A 20,985-nucleotide genomic window follows, 5' to 3' on the forward strand; every position below is an offset into this window, starting at 1 on the left:
GTGTAGTAAGAGATAGGCTACCTATACAGAGATCTGAAAGAACAGACTATATTAACACCCTGCTATGAGGAGAAACAAAAAAAAAAATCCAAAATACACTTACCATCCTCACTGCATCAAACATATGGCACAAGAGATCAAAGACGCCAGTACCAAATTCATAATATGGTTTGTCCTGCTGTCCTCCTAGCCACAAAGAAAATTCATTGTCAAATACTTAACCAATTTAGCCTCATTTTCTGACTCTATAGGTGGAAGGTAGAAGAGAGAAGTTGAGCTATTCAAGGAAGTCTAATGCCTCAAATACATTCAGAAGATTTAAAGGATGACTTAAAAATAACTAGTATACTTTACGTTAGACTCATATGCTAGTTTCTTGCCTATTTTAAGCATACAGTCTCCTCATTCCCAATTCTCCATTCAGAATTAAAAAAAAAAAAGCCACAAACCAAACTTAGATGCATGCCTCTAATAGTACAGTCCTCCAGCAAAGTATTTTAGGCTTGATTCCAACTTTACCAGGAGCAAAGACATTCACAGCAGAGACAATCAGCACTTTGGGGTTATCTGATTCATTTTACAGCTCCTTGAAAAACTGAAGTCAAGCTACATGATTACAAAGAGAAAACAAGGGAAAAATTAAAAGGTGTCTGCCTAGCACAGGATATAATACAAGAAGAAACAAGTATTAGAAAGATGCAACAAATAATTATTCACAGCACTTTCCTCACTTAGGTAAAGACGAATCAAGAAGTGCTATGTCACACTAACTAAATCGCTCACTATCTAAACAAAAAAATAAAAAAACAACACTATTCAGCTGTAACGGTGAAATGTCACTACATGTCTGTCTTCAGCCAAAATAATTACTAATTATCCACTGAATAACCATTATGACCTGCTTTGTAATTCAGCTCAAAGTTTTAAATTTACGTAATATAATCATGTTTTTATTTCAAAGTACTGAAGCCGCTACTCCAATTTTACTGCCTGTTTGTAATGTTTGCAATTCAGTTTAGCGCTCAGTTATTTACCTACCAATATTCTTCATGAGAGAGGAAAAGAGGACTTCAGTGGCAGATTATTTGTTTTCAGACATTTCTACAAGTATTACTCTTCCTCCTCCCCTCCCTGGTTTACATTACAAGTTTACTGAATATTCCTTAAAGATGTACAGTTACCACCAAGTTATTTCGTCCTTGAAGACATTCACAGCATTTCTCTTCCATTAGCACACAAATACATACATTTTATCTTCAGCTAAACATCTTTTACAAAATTGTGTGAACTACCTTAACAGTATTCTGCAAGTACAGTCCAAGTCCACAACAATCAACAATAAATTCAAATTACCCTGACTGGAGTCATGCAAAATGTGACTAGCTTTGCGGTATGGGAGGGCCTTTGATGTTCACGTCAAATACTCTATACTCTTCAAATTGTTCAACAACAACAATAATCAACTCCATTGTCTTCATGAATAGGCCCTGTGAAAATGAGTCCACCTATGTCATGGACTGTACCTGGTTTTAAATGACAAGGCACAAAACAATGTGTGAGCGGTCCTACTGAAAATTTGAAGTTTGCAGACTCATGAAATTAAGATGGATAGTAAAATGAAAGCACGTAAGTTATCTGAAAAACTATAGAACTAAAAAAGAAAGCTATTTTTCCTAAATATTTTACAGATGTTGAAGTTACAATCATTACAGGGCAAAGGTTTAAGAGAAAACTCAGCTCATAACTTCTTACTACACATGTTCAAAATCTATCATACAAGTGAAGACAGGATCTAGTATTAGCCTGATAATCTGATTTAATAGTAAATAAATCAGAACAAAGCCCAAAACTTAGTGAATCACCTAGAGCCATCTCGTATGGAGAGATTACCCATCTGGCAATTTTTTCCATTTTAAAACCAGACAAGACCTTTTGCAAGACCCAACAAAAGCACAATACAAGATAACATGCAGGGAGGCAACATGCACGCAAAATTCAGTAGTTTTTCACCGTCATTAGATCATCCAAAGCACATTAAGGGTGTGATTTTTGCTAGTACTGCGTTCCTGCACAGAGCCTGGCACACATCGTCTCCCGACTTTCAGCTCGCACATAACAGCGAGCGATCAGTACACAACGGGAAGCAGAGAACCAGTCTATCTGCCAACAAGAAACACGGGAAAAAGAGAGTTGAAGGGCTTCTGGATACTTCAAACTCCACTAGTTACACCGTTCGGCAGCTGCAGCGATCCATTAGATTCTGCAGAGGCACGCTTCTTACGCAGAAGAGCGTAGTGTTTTGTTAAAAGCAAGTTTCAAAAGGACAGATAGGAGAAACTTGCATAAAACCGGGCAGAGTTTCTCTCCCGCTAACCTGTACAAAAGGCAGCTGCACACGCGCTACGTGGAATCAGCACAAATTTGAGGCGAAGCGAATGCGTTACAGGTAACAAACAGGGAGGGGACCAGCCCAAACTAGAACCTCCTCCGGGAGATAAGCCTTTTTTTCTTTTGTTTTATCCCCCCCGTTTGCTTCTTAGTGACGACGGCAGCGAGCAATTCTTGCCAAATTGCCGGAGAGGGGGACCCACTGACGGCAAGCCTTCCCACCGCGCCGGGAAAAGTGGGCACAGACTTCCAGCGGGTGGAAATCAAGCACCCGCCACCTCGCGTGTCCCCCGTCCCCCCCCCCCACGGGGCGGGCTGAGGGAGGGCTGCCGCCGCCGCCGCCGGCACTGACCTGAGGGTGCGGTTACCGGCGCAGCCCCGGCGTTCCATAGCGGCGGGCACGCAGCTGGTGAGCTCGGTCCAGTCGGCGTGCAGCCCGCAGCTCCAGCCGGTGGAGAAGCGGGAGAAGAGCCAGGTGTCCTTGTCGCCGCCCGGGCGGTGGCAGGCGCACTTCTTCTGCCCGGCCCGGCAGTAGCAGGGCTGCTCCAGGCGGATGTTGCGCACCAGGTGCCGCCCGAAGGTGGTGCCGCCCGTCTTCTGGATGTGGAGGAAGACGATCACGTCGCGGCCCCGCATGTCGAACCGCACCCGCCGACACAGCTCCCCCCGCGCGAACGGGAACTTGGCCACCAGCCGCGGCAGCGCCGCCGCCGCCGCCTCCTCCTCCGCGGCGCCCGCCGCCGCCTCCTCCTCCTCCCGCTCCGCCGGGCCCCCCCCGCGGCGGGCGGCGGAGGCCGGCGGGCGGCGGGGGCAGGCGGCGCCGGGGCAGGCGGGCGACACGTACTGGTAGACGATGAGCAAGAAGAGCAGGGCCAGCAGCGGCGGCAGCAGCCACCTGTTGAAGCGCTCGTCCATGGCGATGCGCGGGGGCAGCGCGGAGCGGCTTTAGGCGCTGCCGGGCGCTGACAGGGCGGACGCCCCGCTCGGATCCCGCAGCCGAGGGGCGCCCGGCTCCCTTCCCGACGGCATGGTCCTCGCAGGCGGCCGCGGCTCGCTCCGCACCGCTCAGCTCAGCTCAGCCCAGCGCGCCGCGCTCCAGCCCGCCCGAGGCGGCCATCCCGTACCCGCTCCCCGCGGCTGAGGCGAAGGGGAGCCGCCCGCCGGGCGGGAGGCGCCGTGGCGGGAGCGCCTCGCGCCGTCCCCGCGCGCTCGCGCGCCCATCGCGCGGCGGCGGCAACGGCAGCTCCCGAGCCCGCTCCACCGGCAACTCTCCAGCCCAAACACACCGCTCGGCCCCCGGCGGGGCGGCCCCCGCCCGCCAGCCAATCGGAGCAAAGCCGGCAGCCTGAGCAGCCAATGGGCGAGCCTAGCACGCCGGCTCTATCGCCAATGAGAGCGGGCGGAGAGTTAAACGGGGGCGGTGGGAGTCGCTCCTCGCTCCCCTCCAGGTATCGGACGGAGACCGATCGCCCGCGGGTGGGGGGGGGAGGGCGGAAGCAGCCAATGAGGAGTCGGGGGCGGAGCGAAATGCAGCCAATGAGATTGACAAGGGGCTGCGCCAGGTGCGCTCGCGGCACGCGCCCCCTCCGCTACTGTGGGGTTCGGCGCGGCGGGGCTGGCGCGGCCCTGCCGGCGCCTCGGTGGGGAGACCGAGAACGTCATTTTTTTCCTTTTAAAATCCTTAATATCCCGTTATTTTTGCTCGGGCGGGGGGGTGGGAGGGTGTCTTGTACCGTTTGCAGTTTCCAGCCCGTGCCCGTAACCCCAGTGTTAAAGTATTCCATATAACTGGGTCGGACAACACCGACTACTACACAGATTAACTAATTAAATGTAGATGAGATGATCTGCAGCGCTGTTGGTTCTTGTGGTCTTCAAAGCACAAAGTCCCAAATGTTGAACTGACTTTGCGGAAAACTTTATATTCCCGAGGCAGGAACATCGATTCCCCAGCAGCTACTTTATTAAAAGGTTTAAAAGTTGATTTTTCAAACCCCTTCACATATTTACAACAATCCTCAGTATGAAACTGTGTTGTTTTCCCTGTTGAAAATTCATTTTTAATACACATTCAAACCTTTAGCTTACAGGTCACACTTAGCTGAGTTTTGTCAAAAACACTGTTTTGTCTGCGATGAGCTCTCCATAAAAGTCTGTTACAAACACTTCATATCCATATACAAGCCTTGTACAGCTCCTGGATTAGAATATATTAATATGCAAAGCATTTCATGTTAGGACTGATTGCACATCTCAGTTATTTAATTACAGAATGCCTTTATTTACTGAGGCATTAATTAGATATCTGACAGTGCTAAAGCAACTTTCTTGCTCAACTCTAAAGACAACTTCACCTCCGGAGGGCTGGTAACAGAAGAGTAGTGCCTTCCCATGGGACCATTTAACTTTACAATAAAAAAAAATAGTTAGACCAATGTATTTTAAGCTGAAGATTTTTATATAGAAAGTAAGAGTATTTGGACTCTTGGAAGAGAGTATCAGCTCCCATTAAAGCTTGCCAGAAATAATAGAAATTACCACAAAATAATCTAAACAAAAGGAGTTAAAACTCTAAACATTGTGAGATATTCCAAACGTTGCCACCACAAGAAGAAGGACACACACCACCTGACTTCAAATACACAAACGTACCACCCACACATACACATTTCCAGGGTACCACAGCAGTGTTAAGGTATCACACTGGTAAAAGTCGGAGAGTAGCAAGTTCTCGAGTCTTGCCAAGACATCAAAAGAGATGCAGTTTTATCTTCAGTGAAATTTTGTAAGGAGAATGCCATGGCTTACCTGGTGGAATTCAGCCTTTTACAGCCACACACCACGGTACTGGAAGCCCGGTCCCTCCATCCTCTGGCAGAAGAAAATGCAGACTCTGGTGTCAAATGAACCTGTTCAGTCTGTAATGACAAGAGGTGTGCATGCAGTCACTCTTTCCAAAGTGGAAAACAGCATTTTTGTCTTGGAAAATCACCGTGTTCTTTGCCAGCGAGATTAGCAGAGCATCTATCTTCCCTCTAGGGAGACCTGACTCTTTTCTCTGCTATGCCCTCCACTGTGCTCACCTGCTCTCTGACTCCCTGGGCCTCCCAAGTGTGGACTTAATGAGGTTGCCTTTTAACCTCTCTCTTTTACTAGGCGACAGGAAGCCTATTCCAGAGAAATGTAAATATTTATACATGTAAGATACAGAAGCATTTTGTTCTCACCTCAGCCTATTCATTATGTAACAAGCAACCATCAAAAAAAAAAAAAAAAAAAAGAAGCAACATTAAAAATAGCCTTGTTTTGGTAACAGAATAGCACTAGTAAGGCTTGTGTGGGTAAATTCGTATTTGGAATAAAAGCATTGCTAAAGGATTTAGACTGAAGTAAGATACAGAAATGCTATTATAATTTAAGATTTTCTCATTAAATACCAGACTGTTGACACTGTACCTTCATCTCCATGAAAACGAGATCAAAGCTAAATTTGCTAAACAGAGAAATTGTGAATTTCAGTTAAATTTAAAATTCTTATTTATTTAAACTTACTCAAGACAGTGACTGATTTATGAAGACTGGCAAAAAATATTTTTTACTGGACAGAAAGGATGCACAAGAGAAGTAAAAATATTTATAATAAGGTTTAAATTAAAAACTTGACTTTTAGAAAGCTCTCATTTTTCTGAAACTAGAAAAAAGCACTTTCAGGTCCACATGAATTAATGTGTTTATGCAGCTTTCAAAGACAGGCTTTTACTTATGAATTTTAATATTCTTAATGATGGTTTGTGGCTTTATGTAGAGTCACAACCCATGGCACGTCCAACCACCACCCAGTTCTTCCCAACTGCATACGGGGGGTGCAGTTACACCCCAAGTTATACTGAACGTGGCCCTAGTTCGAACAGCAGTTGGGGTCACCAGAGTGAACCTGGGTCTCACGATGCTCAGCAGAGGCTAAGTATCCCTACACAGAGAACATAGCCTTTTCATTTGGTAGCATTTTATGTTCTCTTTATAGAGGTCCACGTTACTGTGCAAGGCCCTGTGGATTAAGCTTTAATAAAATCAGTTAGTTTCTTTAGAAGTCAATGGCTGTAACTCATTAGCATCAATGAAGCGATGATAAGGGTCATTCTGAACACAGTCGTGCTGCCATCGATTTAATGGGAACACGACCGGGCTCAAAATGAAGCCCTAAAAACTGCAAACACTGTTCAATCCCAACATTTTCCCTTTCAAATACAACTCATCTGTAAATCTCCAATGAGAGTTTAACTACAAGGAAAATCCAAAGTCACTTACAAGCTAGTTTTGAGATACTCTTACAAAATGAATGTAGTTTCTGTGGATTTCAAAATAAAAGAATTACAAGTAAGATTTAGGATTCTCTTTTTTCTAACATAATAATTCCTCAAGATCCTATGCTGTCAGTGTTTAGCTCAGAGTTCACCAATCATTCAAATAAAATAATCCTGAAATGACCTATTCCTCCTAACAATTTCAGGCAAAATACCTTCACCTGTTAAAATTTACATGCCAGCTCTACTGTCATTTCTACCAGATGCATGAAAATGTGCACACAAAATTATTTTAAAATTCCAGCACAGTATGTCCCTTCTCCTTGCCAATTCCGAGGTAACACTCAATACATTTTCTGAGTTGCTAAAAATAAAAATTGGCATACTTACCATTTATTTTAAAGGTCAATACAATATTTGCTAGTCTGAAGCAACGGGCATGTGAAACAGTGTCAGTGACAACATCAGGTTTGTACAAAATGCATGAGTAGGCAAACGATATTATGAAGCAAAGGTGCAAAAGTATGATTTCATTTAGCAAATACCTGCCTGACAAGGTTAACATCTAATAGATCTGTTAATGTAAAATTTAAGTGACACCTACCTCACAGTGGTTTCTTGAAATTATTTATCACCACTTGACCTGAGCTGTTTCAACACTTGTAGCCAGTTGAGATTTCCAATAAACCAATTCTTCATTGTGCAGCAAGTCCCAGGTGTCTCCCTTGTCACAAGGATAAAAATTGTTAAATTAATAAACTCATGTTAACTTCAGTCATCTCTGTGGGATTAATTTGTTCCAAGGTTTAAAGTATAAACCTCCCTTATTTTTCGTCCGTATGTGCACTTACTGAACCTTCCATTTCAATGGCACGTTGAGTGCTGTAGTCTTCCTTTTAAAACAATTTATGCATTATACTGTCACCAGTCCATCGTATTGTAAAGTTGCAATTCATTATGAGGCTTGTTAATTTTCACTTCTGCTTGCCATTCTTCTTCTGGATGTAATAACTTTATTAAACCTATGACCCCCTTTTATTTCCTTTAGTCAGAACGCAGACAATGTAGAAGCAATGTTTTCAGTCAATGTCTCATATGTGCCAGACCATATGCAGTGGCTTCTGCAAGTCATTCCTTACATGTTGCTGCGTGTTTTCCTTATGAGAGAAAGGATCAGCTATATTCTGCTTTGAATATTCATAATTCTCCCTGTGTAAGATGCTGACCTAGGACAATCAGAACATCTGAAATCACTTCCAGCATTCTAGTAATTTTTCTTTTGTTTAAAACCATGTAACTGCTCACAGAAATATTGCAATACTTTTTTTTAGTTACAGTTGTTGGGAAGATAGTTTCCCCAAAAAGGAACATTTCTGAAAACTTTGAGCCAGATTTTTTAGATCAATGCCAAAACTAGATATTTATAGGTAGATCTCCTTTCTACCACGTAAACTTGGCCATCTTTTGCTCTTGCATCAGGGATCATTCCTGCGCTTTGTCTCTGCATCTAGCAGATAAAAAATGAGAAAATGCTGTGACCCTGTTTGGGCATGTGCCAACTAGCACTCTCCCAAACAACTCCTGGACATAGTTTGGGAGTCAAACCATTCCAGAAATCGTTTCCAACCAGCACTCAGTGACCAAGATTACAGCTTCAGTGTAGGTCAGACCACGTCATGCTATTTGGCCTCAGTATCCAAGAAAGTTCCTGAACATGTTTAATTTACTGATGTAGACAACACCACTGAGTATTTGCAGTTTTTCATTTAAGGAAGAAAAATTTATGTTCTCTCTTGCCTTTTGTACTGTGGCATAGCCAAGTTACATTGCAAAACTCAGGTTGAAGTTACAGTATGTTAGTTAGCAAAGAAAATCTCTGGCATGTAAGGGCCACGTACAGGGCTTACTGGAGTCCACTGCCTAGAGAATGGGGTGGCACTAGGGACAGGAACCAGCGAGCCCTTGCTGGTATCCAGGTATAATCAGAACTGTAGCAAGGATGATGCGAGGTGTGGCCAGTGCCTGCAAATTAGCCAAAGAGCCTCTGACTGCTGTTGCTGTTCAAAAGATTTGTGCAGCTTCACAATATGACCAGATAGGGTTGGTGAGTGGGAAGATACTTCGAGTGGAGTTACAAATATTCCAGTTATTGAAAGATGTAATATCAAATGACTAGCAGCAAATGCTGGTCCTGCACCAAAGGGAGAAAGCAAAGAGCATGAAATGCAGGGTGGTTTTTTGTAACCCCAAACCCCCTAAACATAGGGCTGTTTATGTATGCTTCTCTACAACCGGAATCTGCAACATTAAGATAGCCTGGGGAAAGCATTTAGCAGGACAGACACAGCAAATTGCTCTCCCATTTCTGTTCTGTGCACAGAAGAACTTAGATGTACTTACACACATTCCTTCCAGCCCTCAGCCTTCTGAATCCTGCAATATTTATGATGCAAACTTTAGCGTGTAGGGCAGCTTTTGCGGACTTATTACAGATCAAAGGCCTGTCATCTGTACCACGTCCACATTTATTTTTCCAGATTCAGGTACAAGTGGAAATGCTACAGACTCAGTCACTGTCAATCATGTGAAGGATGCTACTGCATTTGCCTATGGTCTTTTGTTTTTCCCAGTGAAGAACAGTCTAACAGTGTGCAATAAATTCCCTTGTTTAAAGATTAAGGTGTCCAAGCCAACATCCAAGTTCCCAGATTGTAACTTCCTCCCAAGAATTGACTCTGATCAGGGAGATCAATGCAGAGAGAGATCTGTCTCTTCTGAAACTGCTACATGCTTCCTTCTGCCTAGCAAAAACTAATATTTATCCTATCAGTATTCCTCCCAAGATCCCGAAACTTTTGCTATAGTAACGCATAGGAGTTGCAAGACTGTGTAACACTGCCACCTGGTGATATGCATCACAGCAATATTTTCTTCCTCCTACCATCACCCAAAACCTTCTGCTTCCTTTCAGGTGGTCTTAATATGCAAGTCCCCATCAAACAACTTATCCCACTATCAGTTTATCTTGAGCACCTCTGTTTGTGTCTAGAAGTCAAATTACTAAGGTTTTCAAAGTTTTTCAGGCCATATCTTCTCTTTTCCTTCAGGACTGGCTTTTAGATGTGCGATGGATAGACACGGTCTAACTTGATCCAAATCCCCATCACAACTTTGTATGAAGTCTAGAAACTTCAGTGTTTTCTGAGAAATAAATCTGAAGTAATATTAGAAATTATCCACTAGGCCTCCCCTCCCTTCTTTTTTTGTTCATCTTTTCAGTCTTTGGGATGTGATGCAAAAAAACCCCAAAACAAAAACAAAAACAGCAAAACCAAAAAGCCCCAACAGCAGCAACGAAAAAAATCTTCCGAGAAGTTTCCCTCTCCAGGATAAAAAAAATTATTTCTGTAGTATTTGATCTCAGACTCTTTCATCTCTTTCATCTGATCTCTGTGGGATACAGATGGAAAATGGAGAAAAGCATTGCAACCGGTAGATCAGGCTCAACTTCCAGACTTGTAGCACCCCTATCTGGCTTTCACAGCTGTCCACAAGTCTGAACCTTTCTTTTACAACTGACCTGCAACTCCTTACTGAAAATCACAGCAAGTTCAGAACTGTTATCACTTTCTGGGTTGCCACTATTTCTTACTAGACCTTTCTTGGATTCATTTCAGCAAGCCAACCTGGATACTTTGAAGTTTTAATTCATGAACCGCACTTTTTTTAATGTAATATAGGAGGTTTTAGAACAATTCAACCCTTTCTGAGAAGGATTCCAAGTCTTGTTTGGGGATTTTTCTTAACTCTTTCTTATTTACCTATCGTTTCATAAGCACCTAAATGCATGTAATCAGTGATTCTTCCCTAATGTATAGCCATACAAAGAGTTAATGTTGTCTTTTTGTGTATTCATAAAATATATGAATGGTAATATTTATTCTCTAAATCATCCTACCAAGATCAGTGAAATACTGGTCCTGCCATCAGTTAAAAGTTCAGTTGGACTTCTGGAAAATGCTGAGAGGAATTCAGGTTTAATTATGAAGGGATGTAAGTTATTTCACAGCCGGGGCTGCAGTGGTATTACTCCTATTACCTCAAATCGGCCGACCTACAAAAGCCACAGTGCAGAAAAGTCACTAGTACTGTAAGTGACAGGTTAGATGCTCACACTCAGTTTGAACTCTTGGTTTGAGACATCTGCCTCCAGCACTAATTTATCTTATGATCTTGGATTAAAGTATGCTAGGAACTGTAATTACCATAAGAACTGGGAATTTTAACCTGTAACAGCAAATTGTGGCAGAAAATGTCAAGATACTAACAGTTCCCCTAACCCTCAGCAGAGAGAAGGATCTGTTGGCCTTGCAGTCTGTCTGTGACAGACCAATGACTAGCTAAGAAATACGAGAGGGAAGAAAAATTGTTCAACACTGTGACAGGTTTGAGATGAATAAACTGTAAATTCAGCAGGAGAGTTGAGGTGAAGATTGCTTGAGTGTTTGTTCAGATTAAGAATTGGCAAAAAATGAGGGAATAATTCTCCAGCTGGCAGAAAAGGAGATCAAAATAGAGGCTGGTCAAAGCACCTTGTTTAGCCAAGGGGTCTAAGGCACCTGAAGTTGAAGTGGTTTAGTGAGGAGAAGCATGTACATACAAACTACCAACATTGTATATCATTTTGTGGCAAAAGAAAAGCTGAAATAGAATAAGAATTGCACTGCTAAGAGAAGACAGAGGTGGCCCACAACAGTGTAGTCACACTGTGGCTTGCAGACCACTGACAGTGAGTGAAATATCAGAATTTGTTCTGTAAAACAATTACCAGCCCCGAACACTCATCCGAGGCTATGTGTAAGCATAACTGGGAATTAACAGGCATTAAAATATTTTAATTGATGTTTATGATTGTAACATAACAATTCATATGCTGTAAAGCTATTTAAATACGGATGTTTTTAACATAATTATCATCCTCTCTCCTAACTGCTAAGAAATAGTAGGATACAAGTTGTCCAGAGATTTTATAATTGCATTCCTTTAATAAAGTGTTTGAGAACCCCAAGTTTCTAGCAAAAATGTGCAGAAAATGGGAGCTTACACCTTCTTTTGGAAGGAAGACTCTTAGAAAGACTCTTTTGGAAAAGTTTGCTAGGACCTCCAGCAGGCAGGATCTCACATTTCATTCTTTAGTGTCATAGAGTAGACCTATGATTTAATCTTAATCCTTTCAGGAGGCTGTCCTGGTTTTGGATGGGATAGAGTTAATTTTCTTCTTAGTAGCTGGTACAGTGTGTTTTGGATTTAGTATGAGAATAATGTTGAGAACACACTGATGTTTTAGTTGTTGCTAAGTAGCGCACATCCTAACTTAAGGATTTTTCAGTTTCCCATGCTCTGCCAGCGAGTAGGTGTACAAGAAGCTGGGAGGAAGCATGGCCAGGACAGCTGACCTGAACTAGCCAAAGGGATATTCCATACCACGGAACGTCATGCTCAGTATATAGACTGGGGGGAGTTGGGTGGGAGGGGTGGATCGCTGCTCAGGCATCAGTCAGCGGGTGGTGAGCAATTGCATTGTGCATTACTTGTCTTTTCTTGGGCTTTTTTTTTTTTCTTTTATTTTTGTTATACTATTTTTCATTACTATTATATTTTATTATTGTTGTAGTTAGAGTTGTATTTTATCTTACTTTAGTTATTAAATCATACTTGTCTCAACCCATGAGTTTTACTTTTTTTTTTGATTCTTCTCCCCGTCCCAGTGGGAGCGGGAAGGAGTGAGTGAGCGGCTGCCTGGTGCTTAGCTGCTGGCTGGGGTTAAACCACAACAGAGGCCTAAGTATATCAGCCTAATATAATATAGTAAATTGTTTATAACTGTCAGAGTTATCAAAACTATAGTATGAACAGCAGTTTAACAAATGTGAATAACCAGTACCGGCAGCATATTTCTAATTTAACTTCATTTAATCTAGGAAGTCATGATCACAGAATAATGGAAAACTGAAATAAAGATGAGGTTTCCAGCTAGAAACCTAGCTTTATTACAAACTAACAGATAAACATAATTTTCCCCTAGTTTAAGATGAGATATTAGTTATATATGATTACGATATACACCTATGTATAATCTTAGAAGTTAGCCAAATATCTGTCTAGATGCATGACCCTTTTATTTTAGTGACAAAGATATTCAAAAGAGTATGCATCAAGATAGCGTGCATCCAGCATTAATCCTGTTGCCTTCTTTTTCTTCCTTCCTACGTCTTCAGTGTCCCATAGCCTGGAACTGCACATCACTGCTTCAGCAGCACTAGGGAGGGGTGAAAAAGCCTGCACAGCACATCCCACCGGCTCTTACCTCACCACTGTGGTAAGCTTGCACGGCTGGGAATTCCTCTACCAGCGGAAAGATACAGGAGGTAGCATTAGCAGAAGCTAGCACATTAGGGGTTAAACAATTTGCATTTTGTTAATAACACTTCATTTTTGCCCTCAAAGTTTATCTACATTAAAATATTCTAAATGTAGTGTGTTTCTGTAAGTCTAATTATATGCGGTATGTGAAAACATATTTGATAATCACATTGCTAATTATGTGCAATCACTTCAATACACAGGTGCAAAGCTCCAGAAATATGCATATTTGAATCTCTTCATATGCAGATATAAACCACAACTTTGCAGTTACTTTAGTGTTCAGTGACCCGTTATTTCTCTGGGACTGTACTTCCTTGGATTTTTGAGTGGCTAGTGCCATTGGAACCAAAGAAATGTGCTAGGCTACTACAAACCTAGGATTGAATTTATATGTGTATGTTCCAGTGCTAAAAAACTGTAATTCCTGAGTTTTCCACGGTTTATGAACATTTTAAAGTACACATTTTATAATTCATTGACAGATACATCATGCTGACTTCAGAGATATGGGAATCATAATTTCTAATTTTCTGCTGGGAGCTTTCATTCTCACAGTGTCCTTTAGCATATATATATTTGCCTGGAATATCATATATATGTGCATGTGAATGTGTCTTTTCCAGTTTGGATTAAACTTAAGAGACCTTCTTAATGCTTTAATAATAGAAGGTAATAAAAGACTTGAGCAATAAATCCATTTTCATTATATGTGTAATAGCTTGTGGCTGCACTTTTTGCTTCTCTTTCATTTATGTGTAACTGTTATTTTTTACATTGATTTTTAAAGCTGTCTTCACAATGGATTGTAATTAGTTTTGTGTATAAATCATAAAAATTGGAAATTTTATATACTCAGATTAACTGAAAAGGACATAAAATATTAATTTGCATCATTCAAAAGCAATACTTCTATGTTCCCTCTAAAGAAATTCAGCATAAATTATTGGAAGGAATAGCTTTAGATGACTTGTCCATAAGTATTCTTTTTCACATTTGAGAAGTGAGCTGAAATGAGCCCTGACAGGCGAGAAACCTATCTACTAGTTTGCTACTAACATTACCAAAATGATAGACCGATGAGAAGGGACATAGCAAAATCTGAAAAGCAGCATTGGAATTTGTTCCACTGGAAATAAATCCATTGTATTTCACAAAATAAAGCAGCATGGCTTGTTCTGTTTTGCTTTAGCTACATAAAGCCTTAATTAAAATAAATTACACTTAAGAGTCACAGAATAGTTGTTATGGAAATTACGCATGCCAGCTACCATAACAGGGTTTGACTCTAGGTTTCTGCTGAATCAATAAGCTGAAAAGATTCTTCTATGAAGTCCTTTTTATTAAGAGCAATACAGCTCAAGGCAGGTGGCTCCGAAGAGGGGACCCCGAACAAAGAAATCCCTGGGCAATTATACCCTTACCATCTAAGTTCCCCACTCCTCACACGACAGTTCGGACCAATAGTAATATTAAGGTCTGGGGTCTTCCCGTTCTTCACTGGGTCCCTTCATTGTCCCTAGGCACGCCATCTCTTTTCTTATTTCTAAGGTTGCAGCTTCTACTGACATTGTAGCTTCCTTATCTTCTGGCTTGAACCGGCTCTGGGGCCTTCTTTCACTTAACTAGTAAAAGTTCAACACATCTAGGTGAAAGTTCACGGCTTGTGGTCTAAGGCTTCAGCAAATTTAGCTAGTAATGCTAAGCAAGTTATGCTAAGCAAGTTCTAAATAAGTAGTATACCAAATCGCACAACATAGTTAGGTTGGAAGAGCGGGCTGGAGGCCATCTTGTTCTACTTGAGCATAAAGCAGGACCAGCTTCAAAGTTACCTCAGGTTGCTCAGCACCTTTTCCAGTCAAGAGTCACAGCCTCATAAAAGACAGGATGTAATCCTAAGTGTCACCACTCTCTGAAATTAGAATGACATAATGCCGATGGGAGCATCCTTCTAGGAGGTGCATTATATTTTTCTTTCCTGCATTGGAGGTGTGCTAGCAAGACTGAATAGTGGGAAGTAAGGGATAAACACGAGATTTCTCTGGCCGGCTGCTCAGACACACGCAGCCTGTGAGCAGCTGGTCCCGGTGCCTGGCTTCTGCTGTGGCCCAAACACTGCTCCGTGCACAGCCGGCAACAGGGAGTTACTGCAGAAGTTACCTCTTTAGGAGCACATGCCTCCTCACATAGCAGTGGTTCCTTGCTCCTGCCGAGTCTGTAATTCAGCCTGAGCCAGGAGCTGCTGCGTCAAACAGCCCTGCCTCCCAGCATATGCCTTCACTGGAGGACGCTGGATGGTGCAGTCTACACACAAAGCTGCACAGGTGAAAACACAATTGCAGTTCTGAACCAGTTTAAAAAGGACAGAAGAGTTTCTTCAAAGAAAAACTGCACTTGGCTTTAAGTAGACAGTATGTCGTGATTCTGCAGTCCTCGCTTCTGTCAAAGGTGACTTGGTTGAGTGCACGTTCAGGACTCATTGGCTAATTTTCCAACTTACATTTTCTTAGCCATCCTGGAAAGGATTCAGAACTTGACTCACTGAGCTGACTAAAAAGGAAAAATCACTGATATACTTTGTTGTACAGGTATCTTATCTTTATATTTTCCACCTTGCATGTAGCAATAGCACCTTTTGATTCATACATGGTAGGCCTACAAGTCAAATCCTACTCCTCTGTTCTGGGAAATACTGTATTTTCTCAGTGAATGCACCTGTACCTTCACACTAAAGTCTTTTTTGATGGTGCTGTTGCACTATGTGGCCAGAATTGTCCTGAGGCACTTAATTGCACATATCAGCTTATGAATTAATGTAAAAATACTGAACTTAGTACTTTTTATTTATAAATATTCTGTCTACTGAAGTTATAACCTCTCAAACATTTGCATATGACAAACCATGTACAAGCATGTGGCTATTATTTGAATGATTAACAATGGTGATGTAATAGCCTTATTGTATATTTTAGGCTAATTTTTGTATCACCGGTGTTTCACCTGTGTGATACAGTACAATCCAGAAATCAATACAATCACACTGTCCTGTTGGCGCAGCAGAGCAGTGGCATTGCTTACGAACTTGAGCTGGTGTATCCACATGAAGCTGCATTCCCCATTATGGCCACATTTTACTGTTCTCCACTATGTGGTACAGACATGCCCAGAGATTTGTGGGAAGTTTGTTGATCTGGCCCGGGAAGTATATTCTTTACATTTCTGAGGTGGGTCATTTTAAATAAGTAGCTGTAGCTTCCATGTTTATTTTACAAAGCAAAATGTTGCTTCAGTTTCTCTTCTTTTTTAATAAAGCTGGAAAGAGAAGCATACTGCAAGAGAGCCATTTACTGTCACTGCAGCTGCATGTGTAGGCATAGCAAAGCAGCATAAATTCTGCTTGCCAGAAGGTTGCCACTGAGCAGCTTCCGTGAGCTGTTGAAACCAAGCTCATGTTACTTCTGCATCAATTTTTCTTTCACTTGCTCATTCCTGCAGAGCAAAATGAACAACTAACAGACTATATGTTGCATTGTTTATTACATAATACTACTATATTGAGATTTGCTAATCAAATAACCCAGGTTGGTCTTTATTTTCAATGGAATGGACGAAAAGCAATGCAGTACGGCACCCTTAACCCCATCAGGGAAACACCTCAGATGCCTGACAGAAGTGACATTGACAGGTTCTGAAGAGATCGGCCTCCAATCTCACAGCAAGGTAAAAGGATGCCAGCAGTTACTGCTCAGGAGGCCATCAATTAATAACCAGTTAACAGGTATACCTTCTGACTCGTGTTTGACATTTACATTACAAGTTAGGGAGAAAGGGAGCATTTCAGCTCAAAAATTGTTTTCAATCTGTTAAAAAATAAAGTTTTATTTTCAGCTAACTGAATACACTGATGAAGCTCAACTTATTTTCACTTATTGCTACTGTTTCTATTAAATAGACATAGCTCACTGTGACATATACTATAAAACATTTGCATCTTACTGAGAAGCATTCATTAATCACTTCCTCTATTCACACTGAAACAGCTATGATAATCAATTCTTATTTGCGCAGCTGTGGCATGAATAATTTTAAAATTTTGCTGTAATTGTTTTTCTGTTCTGCTGAAAAACGGTTTCAGAGAACTAAGGGGTTTTCTCACACAAATATGGAATGTACGTACAAGAATGTCCAAGTGTTATTTGGAATACTTAATCACAAAAAAATTCTGCTCTAGAAATGAAGATTAAGTCTGCTCACCATCTTCTAGGTTTGCACACCGCTTAAAAGATTAAAATCTGCCTTTGTCCAAATATAAAGAAATAGATTTTTCAAAAGTGTGTATTGGCTCTTTGTGGCTAGAATGTAGCTAAGGTACCAAAGCAGAGGGAAGATGAATAAATATGCAAAAGCTTTTTTAAGGAAGATAATGTATTTCTTTCTGAGGAGCAATCAGAACTGCATCTTAAGCAATGGATCAGGTTACCCAGGGAGGTTGTACAGGTGCTGGCCTTGGATTTTTTCCAAGACTTGACTGGACCTCAGAGCTGACCCTGCTTTGAGCAGGAGGTTGGACTAGAGACTTCCTGAGGTCCCTTCCAACTTCATTTAGCCTATATATGATCCTAAATTTTAAGCACCTAATAAAACAGTAGTCCTAAATGGGAGAGAGAGAGATATACCTTGGCAGGGAGATTCTTTCTGTCTCACGGAGATCTCTGAATTTAAGCAGAAAGGATAAAAACTGGACAAATTATTTTCTGCAGTTCACCACAGATTAATTATGCGACCTTTGATTCAGAGCTACTATTTTATCTTGCCACTGAATCCAAATCTAGTTGTATTTCCATAACCAGTGGCAACAAACTTTTATTTATCTTTTTGTATGGCAAATCATAAATTGTCACAGCTCACGATGAAACAACTACAAGCTATTAAGAATTCACATTTAAGCAACAATAGCAGCCTCTTCAATATCAATATCAACCAAAACATAATACAGCAACTTTATATAGAAAAGTAATTGATAGATTAGGGTAAGGTAGATGCATCCATCATCCCAAATACAGAGTATTGCATGAAGTTATGAAAAATGTGTGGTAAATGTATATACATGGGGAACATGCTTAGTAAATTTCAGTTTGGGCTGAAGAAACAGCAAAAAGTATCTTGTTACTAACTCCTTTAACCATAGATGGATTGTTGGGGTTGGGTTTTTTTTGGTAGATGGTCAATATAAAACAGCTATAGCCTATTCTGGGCAGAACAAGTGTAGCGTGAGTTCTGCTAAGTCCCTCAAATGCATTTTGACCTCTGCTAGGGAGTGGTGGAAGTGTCTTTTATCCGTTCATCACATGCTTTTTTACTTTCTGTGGATGCAAGAGTTTGGCCACATACATGGGTTATTAGCACAGAAACACAAGGGGCCCAAACTTACTCATCTGTATAGTACTCTGGCCATGCCATCTCTGTTAGCAGCAGCGGCTTCTGAACTGTCAATATGAAAGAAAAAAGATGCTTAGACAGCAAGTCAGAACTTTTCTCCATATAAAAGATGCTGAATTTCGTTATTTCTAATGGCCTTACACATGAACCAAGAGAAATACTCCTGTGGTTTTCGTTATTTCTACAGAGGTGTATGAAGGCTGGACTACCAGTCCTAGGTAAGGTTAACTTAAATCAACTGATTTATATTAAAGTTGGCATCACTGATGTGTCACAGTGGTACCTGAAAATTGTCTGAGGTCTTATAACAGCACAAATTTGTGAGAATAAGTCCAAAAAAGATCAAACACAAAGGCCCCAGGCTGAATTTACATATGAACAACCCTCAGGGTTGTCTGTATCATACTTTTGGATGATAAAGATCCAGCAGCATGTTAAGTACAGGCATTTTGTTTGGCCAGAGTTTCTGTACCATAGTTTGAGAACACCTGGCAAACAGATTGCTTTTTTTTGTACATATGATGTTATACTGACCAGTCCTGAGCACTGACGAACCAAACTATGCAATCCACAGCCTGCTCCTTAGACTAGTGCCCTAACTGGCTCCTGCCATCCACACAGCAGCTTTAAAGAGTCAGGAAATGATTGTGAGCAAAATAAATTGGTTTGGAAAACTTTCACTTTGAGGACGGGAAAAATTAAGTCCTTCCCCCTTCCAGCAACCACTATATATGAATATATATATATATTCTGTATGAAGCTGCTGTATTGGATTTGCATGGCAAGGTTTTGGTAGCAAGGGGTTTACAGGGGTGGCTTTTGTGAGAAGCTGCTAGAAGCTTCCCCTATGTCCCATGGAGCCAATGCCAGCTGGCTCCAAGATGGACCCGCTGCTGGCCAAGGCCAAGCCAATCAGCGACAGTGGTAGCGCCTCTGTGATAACATATTTAAGAAGGGAACAAAAAGTTGCTGTGGCTCAGAAACTACAGCTGGAGAGAGAAGTGAGAACATGTAAGAGAAACAACCCTGCAGACCCCCAGGTCAGTGGAGAAGGAGGGGGAGGAGGTGCTCCAGGCGCCAGAGCAGAGGTTCCCCTGCAGTCTGTAGTGAAGACCATGGTGAGGCAGGCTGTCCCCCTGCAGCCCAGGGAGGTCCACGGTGGAGCAGATCTCCACCTGCAGCCCGGGGAGGACCCCATGCCGGAGCAGGGGGATGCCCGAAGGAGGCTGTGACCCCGTGGGAAGCCCGCACTGGAGCATGTTCCTGGCAGAATCTGTGGAGAGAGGAGCCCACACTGGATCAGGTTTTCTGGCAGGACTTGCGACCCCATGGGGGACCCGCACTGGAGCAGTCCGTGCCTGAAGGACTGCAGCCCGTGGAAGGGACCCATGCTGGAGCAGTTTGTGAAGAACTGCAGCCCACGGGAAGGACCCATGTTGGAGAAGTTCATGGAGGACTGTCTCCCATGGGAGGGACCCCACGCTGGAGCAGGGGAAGAGGTGATGAGTCCTCCCCCTGAGGAGGAAGGAGCAGCAGACACAACATGTGACAAACTTACCAGAACCTCCATTCCACATCCCCCTGTGCTGCTGGGGGGGGGTTAGGTAGAAAATTTGGGGAGTGAAGCCCTGCCTGGGAAGAAAGGAGGGGGGGGGGAGGCGTTTTAAGATTTGGCTTTATTTCTAATTACCCTACTCTGATTTGATTGGCAGTAAATTAAGTTAATTGTCCCTAAGTCTAGTCAGTTTTGCCCTTGACGGCAATTGGGTGAGTGATCTCTCCCTGTCCTTACCTCGACCCACGAACCTTTTGTTATCTTTTTCTTTCCCCTGTCTAGCTGAGGGGAGCGATAGAGCAGCTGCGTGGTGCTTAGTTGCCGGCTGGGGTTAATCTACAACAGCTGCTCACACTTGGTAAGATCTTAGCTACTATTTTTACCCTTGTAAAGGCCGAGGGAGAGCAGCCATGTAAGTCCAAGCACAAGCAGAGGCACCGGGAGGTTTGGGGAGCGTCAGGGGAGGCAGCTGCTGTCCCCGCTCCGGGGTAACACCGCCCGGCCTCCCCTCAGCTGCGAGCGGCCACTGCCGCTGGAACCAACGGCGCCCACCTAACCGAGGGTGCCGCTCACGGGTAACGGCAGAACCCCACAGCTGAAGCCTAAAGAGACCCTACGCAAAACTCAGACTTCTCAAACAACCCCAGAATTATAAAAAACATAACGGAAACGTCCCCACCTCAGCGGAGGGACTCCCCGCGCCCCGCGGGGCGGGGACAGGACCCCGCCTCAGGGACGCGGCGTTGACGCAGCTCCTGCGCTTGCGCGGGGGCGCGTGCCGCCCCGGTAGCCACCCGCGCTCCGCCCCCAGCGCCGCGTGTCACCGCGCGAGCCTTGGGTGGCCCCGCTATTTCTTTGGCGTCAGCCTCTGAGTGG

At 42.8% G+C, this 20,985-nt stretch overlaps 1 protein-coding gene and 1 long non-coding RNA gene across 2 annotated transcripts in view; both read right to left on the minus strand.

Moving 5' to 3' along the window:
- The window catches only part of HS6ST3 (heparan sulfate 6-O-sulfotransferase 3), a 312,981-nt gene extending 309,239 nt beyond the window's left edge, over positions 1-3,742 (minus strand). Inside the window, exon 1 of the mRNA XM_030036619.2 lies at positions 2,741-3,742. Within this exon, the coding sequence (XP_029892479.1) occupies positions 2,741-3,303 (563 nt within the window). The 5' untranslated portion in view covers positions 3,304-3,742. The remainder of the gene's footprint in view (positions 1-2,740) is intronic.
- A 906-nt stretch (positions 3,743-4,648) lies between these two features.
- Positions 4,649-20,857, minus strand: LOC115350725. Its single transcript, XR_003926576.1, has 6 exons — positions 20,789-20,857; positions 20,113-20,186; positions 18,547-18,601; positions 7,297-7,416; positions 5,197-5,306; positions 4,649-4,793 (listed from the first exon to the last, which is right to left on the minus strand). It is a non-coding gene; the product is annotated as an uncharacterized LOC115350725 (long non-coding RNA).
- Between the last annotated feature and the right edge of the window lie 128 nt (positions 20,858-20,985).

This window comes from Aquila chrysaetos, chromosome 14 (assembly GCF_900496995.4).
Source record: "Aquila chrysaetos chrysaetos chromosome 14, bAquChr1.4, whole genome shotgun sequence".
In the NCBI taxonomy this organism is placed as follows: Eukaryota; Metazoa; Chordata; class Aves; order Accipitriformes; family Accipitridae; genus Aquila; species Aquila chrysaetos.